The following is a 6,778-nucleotide window of genomic DNA, read 5'->3' as shown; positions in this document are numbered from 1 at the left end:
AGAGGCTGGGGGGGACGGGGTGAAGCAGATGGGCGTGTATCCTGTGTGTCCTGGCCGGGAATCGAACCCGGGACGTCCACACGCCAGGCCATGCTGTACCACAGCCCACCGGCCAGGGCCAAAGCTAAGACTCATCAGAACATCAGCTAACTCCCCAGCGGGGACACAGCAGGTGACTGGAGAACGGCCAGGCGCTGCAGCCACACAGACCTCCGCTCCGACCCGGCTGCAGTGTTGAAAGCGGGGTCCTCTCAGGTGCTGGGTAAACATGGTTTTTCTTAAGTTTTCCTGCTTGTATTGGGGCAGCGTCCTGTGCACATCTAGTCTGGAAGGCTGTGGGTGCTTGCCCTCCAGGGCAGATTGCAGATTGCCTTCCTGCTTGGGAGGGGCTGTTGTTTGCTGGAGAAGGGCTCCCCCCCCAGCCTGTTTTGCTGGAGAGTGCAGAGAGAGAGAGAGAGAGAGAGCGCGGAGGGGCTTGGGAGCCCTGCTGAGGTGGTGGGGCCTGTGTGTCTGAGCAGCCAGAGGGGTCGGGGCTCTGGGGTCCCTGAGAGAGGGAAGCAGTCTTCCCTGCCTATTGGCTCATCTGCCATTACAAGACTCGAATAAACGGAATGGCCCCCCATCTTCTGGCTCCACAGTTCCTTTGCCATCTGCCCGAATCCAGTGTGAACCTGTGTGACCATGGCCACCACCAGTGCGACGTCAGACAAATCACTCAATGTCCCTGAAGTCCACAAGGAGAGACAGTCATGCCCAACATAGGAACAGGCACGATGTCTGAGGGCCTGGTCACAGCCCGTGGCGCACAAGCAGGCCTGCAGCGAAGACCGGTCACCTCGTACCAGCCCTGAAACCCCAGCCCGTCCGTGCAGGCCAGTGGGGGAGCACCGGGGTCCGTGCAGGCCAGTGGGGGAGCACCGGGGTCCGTGCAGGCCAGTGGGGGAGCACCGGGTCCCAGCCCGTCCGTGCAGGCCAGTGGGGGAGCACCGGGTCCCAGCCCGTCCGTGCTGGCCAGTGGAGGAGCACGGGGGTCCCAGCCCGTCCGTGCAGGCCAGTGGGGGAGCACCGGGTCCCAGCCCGTCCGTGCAGGCCAGTGGAGGAGCACGGGGGTCCCAGCCCGTCCGTGCAGGCCAGTGGGGGAGCACGGGGGTCCCAGCCCGTCCGTGCAGGCCAGTGGGGGAGCACGGGGGTCCCAGCCCGTCCGTGCAGGCCAGTGGGGGAGCACCGGGTCCCAGCCCGTCCGTGCAGGCCAGTGGGGGAGCACCGGGGTCCGTGCAGGCCAGTGGGGGAGCACCGGGTCCCAGCCCGTCCGTGCTGGCCAGTGGAGGAGCACGGGGGTCCCAGCCCGTCCGTGCAGGCCAGTGGGGGAGCACCGGGTCCCAGCCCGTCCGTGCTGGCCAGTGGGGGAGCACCGGGTCCCAGCCCGTCCGTGCAGGCCAGTGGGGGAGCACGGGGGTCCCAGCCCGTCCGTGCAGGCCAGTGGGGGAGCACGGGGGTCCCAGCCCGTCCGTGCAGGCCAGTGGGGGAGCACCGGGTCCCAGCCCATCCGTGCAGGCCAGTGGGGGAGCACCGGGTCCCAGCCCGTCCGTGCAGGCCAGTGGAGGAGCACGGGGGTCCCAGCCCGTCCGTGCAGGCCAGTGGGGGAGCACGGGGGTCCCAGCCCGTCCGTGCAGGCCAGTGGGGGAGCACCGGGTCCCAGCCCGTCCGTGCAGGCCAGTGGGGGAGCACTGGGTCCCAGCCCATCCGTGCAGGCCAGTGGAGGAGCACCAGGGTGGGTCCCAGCCCGTCCGTGCAGGCCAGTGGGGGAGCACTGGGTCCCAGCCCATCCGTGCAGGCCAGTGGAGGAGCACCAGGGTGGGTCCCAGCCCGTCCGTGCAGGCCAGTGGAGGAGCACCAGGGTGGGTCCCAGCCCATCCGTGCAGGCCAGTGGGGGAGCACCGGGTCCCAGCCCATCCGTGCAGGCCAGTGGAGGAGCACCGGGTCCCAGCCCATCCGTGCAGGCCAGTGGGGGAGCACCGGGTCCCAGCCCGTCCGTGCAGGCCAGTGGAGGAGCACCAGGGTGGGTCCCAGCCCATCCGTGCAGGCCAGTGGGGGAGCACCGGGTCCCAGCCCGTCCGTGCAGGCCAGTGGGGGAGCACCGGGTCCCAGCCCGTCCGTGCAGGCCAGTGGAGGAGCACCAGGGTGGGTCCCAGCCCGTCCGTGCAGGCCAGTGGGGGAGCACTGGGTCCCAGCCCGTCCGTGCAGGCCAGTGGAGGAGCACCAGGGTGGGTCCCAGCCCATCCGTGCAGGCCAGTGGGGGAGCACCGGGTCCCAGCCGTCCGTGCAGGCCAGTGGGGGAGCACTGTGGTCACTGCAGGCCGGTGGAGGAGCACTGAGGTGGGTCCCAGCCCATCCGTGCAGGCCAGTGGAGGAACACTGGGTCCCAGCGCTAACAGACCAGCTGTGGAACTTTGGGCTGTTAACTCTTCTAAGCCTCCGTTTCCACAGCTCTAACATGGAGAAAATGATTGTATCTGCTGCATAAGATGGTTGTAAGAAGTGCATTTTAAATATATCAAGAGCCTTAAAATATATATATACAAGTGGCCCTGGCCGGTTAGCTCAGTGGTAGAGCATCAGCCTGGAGTGTGGATGTCCTGGATTCGATTCCCAGTCAGGGCACACAGGAGAAGCACCCATCTGCTTCTCCACCCCTCCCCCCTTCTCTCTCTCTCTTGCTCTCCCCCCTCCCCCCCAGCCATGGCTCAGTTGGAGCAACTTGGCCCCGGGCGCTGAGGATGGCTCTATGGCCTCTGCCTCAGGTGCTCAAGTAGCTCAGTTGCCGAGATGGACAGAGCATCGCCCCCTAGGGGACCTGCCGTGTGGAGGAGTCTGTCTCTGCCTTCCCGCTTCTCACTTAAGAAAATACGTGAATAAAATAATAAAAGTGACAGAGCCTCTTTCAACCCCTGGGAGGCCCTGAGGTGAGTTAGCCTATGTGAATAGATTCAAGAGCAATTAAAATGCAATGACAGTTACAGCAAAATAAGGGGTGGGGGGGAGAGTAATCACCGGGAGCTCAGCCACACAGCTCAAGGTGTCGGCTGAAGAGTCCCACCAACCCTGTCCCATCAGGTCCCACCAGGCTAGTCGCTGTCTGACTTGGGGGCGATGGCCTGACCATTTCTGTGTCATGGTTTCTGTAGCCCGAAAATGAGGGCGACAGTAACCTGTCTGGGGCTTCTCGGAAATACCAGGCTCACGCAGCACGTGACCTGCTGGTGGAAATGTCATCGTCGTCGCGATCGTCACCAGTATCGCCACCCTCATACCGCGCCACGCTCGCGAAAGGGACGCAGGTGGTCATCGGAAGGGAGTGCCCTTTATTTCCCGTCTCGAGAGAGAGGCCGTCAGCTGTCCAGCTGGCACAAGGCAGCGACCCCTCGGTTCACCCAGTGCTTCCGGGGCCGGTCGGTCGGCAGCTCGAGGGACAGCACGTAGTTGGTCGAGTGGCCCGTGGTGGAGAGGACGCCCCTCCGCGCGCTGGTTTTGTAGACGGGGCACTCGTAGACGTTCCGGTGCAGAAAGACGGCGCTCTGGCCGGGCTTCAGCCAGACGATGGGCAGCGGGTCGTAGAGGACCTTGGGGCGGGACTCCCCGATCTGCATCCTGTCCCTGTCCCAGCGAGCACCTTCCAGGAAGAGCCCTTTGATGTAGGCCCCGTCCTCTGGGTGACTCTCCATGGCGGTCTCCTGTCTGGTCACCTGGAAGAGAGGGCGCTGTGAGTTTAGGGTCCTGGCCCACCATCTTCCTAAATAGAGCACCGTGAAGAGTCCGGGGAATACTGCCGCCTGGCTGTGCCGTCGACTTTCCCCAGGACACCGGGGCTTCTGTGACAATAGTCCTGCTGGCCACACACGGGCCGGGGACGGTTTCTGGTGGGCATGCTGCCCTGCTTATAGGGCAGGTGTAGAAAACACCCTGAACTGGGAGCCAGGAGGCCACACTGACTGTAGCTTCGTGACCTTGCTGCGTGACCGTCCTTCCTCTTCTGCCCCTGGATTTATCAAGCGAGGGCTGAGACGCAGACGCATGCTAGTAAAGCAGTCATCTCAGGGGAGACAGAAAGCCGTGATCTGTAGCAGTGTTTGTCAGTCCCTGTGGGGTAAAGACTCCCACCACGTCCACTTCAGGTTGAGGGGCCTTGAGGAGCCACTGCACCACCTCACCCGCAGGTGGTGTAAAGTACCAAAGGCTACAGAATCAATATTCATATTTTAAGAGGCTTTAAGAACATTTTATTAATTTGGGTTAAGGTGTGCAGAGAACTTTTGAGAATAATCTCTGTACTGTGTGATTGGCATAAAACCAGGATGGCCCTTAGCATTGTATTGTGAATGCAAAGGGGAGGAAAACATGGATTCCCTGACATTCCACCACACCTGTGGGGAAAGGGGTGAATGGCTAGCCAGGTGCAGGAAGAGAAAAGCCAAAATAAACCTTTTCTTATAGTAATGAGCCATTTACAGGCATTTGTCCCCACGGAAACTACCTCTCCTATGTAAATGCATGTAGTTAACACGTGTGACTCTGGACAGAGAGATGGCAAATAAACATTAGAGAATATAGGAATGTCTCTTAATATGTAAAGAGACATCTTTCTATCATTGTGTTGACTTGTAAATTTTGTTTTCTCCAAAATGGTGTATGGCTTGCAAATTGAACGTGGTCCTCTCATGTTAAAGGACATGTGACTATAATCAATAGTGGTAAAAGGCACCTAATTGCAATTTTTGCTTCTGTACTTCCCGCTTGCAAAGCTATAAAAACTAAGTAGAACAAAGGGCCGGCGCGCTCTCCCTCAGATTTCTGTCGGCGTTGCCGCCGCTTGGCCAAGCTAGACACTAAAGCTCTGGTGTGGAATCGAGGGATTTTGTTCGTGTCTTCAGTGTTTCGAGTCCCTCCGGATTAGGCTGAACACCATGTTAACTAGACGGCCTGGGAGAAGGCTTTCTTTTTTTCTTGGTATTTGTCTTAGTGACAGATTTTTTTCCTCTGGAAAAATTCCTTTTTACGTACATAAAAGACGAAGCCTTGGGACTCTATCAGGAGTAACTTTCGGAACGACATGAAGTCACGCTAAATATTTCATTCGTAGCATCTCCAGAGCGCGTGCGCGCCCTGAACATAGCCCAGCGTTCCGGCTTGTCAGGAAACGGGCAACCCCGAACACCCCTACCTACCTCAAACTCAAATCCAATGTGGTCGATGGGGATCGTGTGCTTCCGGGCGTAGTTCTGAGAGACGCCCGTCAGAAAAGACTGCGTGAAGTAGAACCCCGAGATCCAGAAGACCACCGGGGGCCCGTGGTCGATCCAGTCCTGCAGGGGCCACAGAAATAAACAGGAACCAGTCAACAACGGAGAGATCAAAGGTCATTCAGAGGCAGGCGGTGTCATTGAGTCCCCTGAAGACACCTGCTCTCTAACTCTGTCCTGACACAGGCAGCCTCCACATCTCGCTGCCCCCAACCTGCTGCTGAAACGGAGGAGGTAACTGAGACACGTGTTTCCACCCGAGGCAGAGCTCAGGGGCGAGCTGGCGTCGTCGGGGGCACAGCAGAGAGCAGGGCGGGCGGAGGCCTGTCTGAGCCGGGCAGCGGCCACTCCTCTGCAGCAGCGGTGACGGCCGGGCACGCAGGTCCCCTGGCCCACGCCTCCCTTTCTCTGGCAGAACAAACATCTCGATTTTTACATGGAAGGACCCAGTGTTTATACGCCAGTTCAAAACAAAATTTTTAATTTTATTTATTTTTTTTATTTTATTTATTCATTTTTAGAGAGGAGAGAGAGAGAGAGAGAGAAAGAGAGAGACAGAGAGAAAGAAGGGGGAGGAGCTGGAAGCATCAACTCCCATATGTGCCTTGACCAGGCAAGCCCAGGGTTTTTGAACCGGCGACCTCAGCATTTCCAGGTCGACGCTTTATCCACTGCGCCACCACAGGTCAGACCAAAATTTTTAATGGCTCGGGCAAACGAACGAAATATACCTTTTGGCCAAATCTGGCCTCTGGGCCCCAAGTAGAGGATGTTCTTAATTAGTTCCTAGTCTTGGCCTCCATAGACCGTCATCTTTCCCCAAGAACGTGAACTCCCTTCTGCCCACGACTGTGTCCAGGAGGAAGGAGCTCAGTCCAGAATGCTGCGTGACTCCCCGGTCTACGCTCTCTGCCCCCGGTTCTGCCACCTCAGAACGTCCTCTCGGCCCGCACGAGCAGGCCAGGTGCCCGGGGTCCCCGACTCCCACAGGCCAGGTGCCCGGTGACCCCGACCCCCACGTACCTGGAAGAAAGCCAGGCGGGCCAGCAGGTCAGCCACGTAGCCGCCCAGGGGCTTCAGCGACGGGTAGGACTTGGCCATCCAGATGGCCGGCACTTTCCCCACCAGCATGCTGTTGAAGACGTCCTCCAGCTCGGAGGACATCAGGACCTGGCCTCTGATGGCACGGCCCAGGTCGATGAGGCTCCGGCGGACAACCTCGGTCAGCCTGGAAGAGCAGACGAGCCTCTCAGCTGGGCTGGCCGGTGGCCTGCTGCCACCTGCGTACCCCGACTCCCGGTCTCCTTTCAAAGGGAAGGCGAGCCTGACCGGGGGTGGCGCAGTGGAATAAAGAGCGTCGACCTGGAACGCTGAGGTTGCCGGTTCGAAACCCTGGGCTTGCCTGGTGAAGGCACCTACAGCAAGCAGCTACTCTTGAGTTGATGCTTCCTGCTCCTCCCCCCATCTTTCTCTCTTTCTCT

The 6,778-nt window shown here is 59.7% G+C and overlaps 1 protein-coding gene across 3 annotated transcripts in view; it reads right to left on the bottom strand.

The window, feature by feature from the left end:
* Window positions 1–3,067: 3,067 nt before the first annotated feature.
* DNAH3 (dynein axonemal heavy chain 3) overlaps window positions 3,068–6,778 on the bottom strand; it is a 199,423-nt gene continuing 195,712 nt past the window's right edge. For all 3 annotated transcript variants that reach the window (XM_066275915.1, XM_066275914.1, XM_066275913.1), the window contains 3 exons: window positions 6,321–6,525; window positions 5,223–5,360; window positions 3,068–3,743 (listed from right to left, as the gene is read on the bottom strand). In XM_066275915.1, the coding sequence (XP_066132012.1) occupies window positions 3,390–3,743; window positions 5,223–5,360; window positions 6,321–6,525 (697 nt within the window). In that variant the 3' untranslated portion in view covers window positions 3,068–3,389. The remainder of the gene's footprint in view (window positions 3,744–5,222; window positions 5,361–6,320; window positions 6,526–6,778) is intronic.

The sequence above is a fragment of the Saccopteryx bilineata genome, chromosome 4, assembly GCF_036850765.1.
Source record: "Saccopteryx bilineata isolate mSacBil1 chromosome 4, mSacBil1_pri_phased_curated, whole genome shotgun sequence".
NCBI classification, from domain to species: Eukaryota; Metazoa; Chordata; class Mammalia; order Chiroptera; family Emballonuridae; genus Saccopteryx; species Saccopteryx bilineata.
The sequence above is the reverse complement of the archived record's forward strand: the minus strand, read 5'-3'. Positions and strand labels throughout refer to the sequence as shown.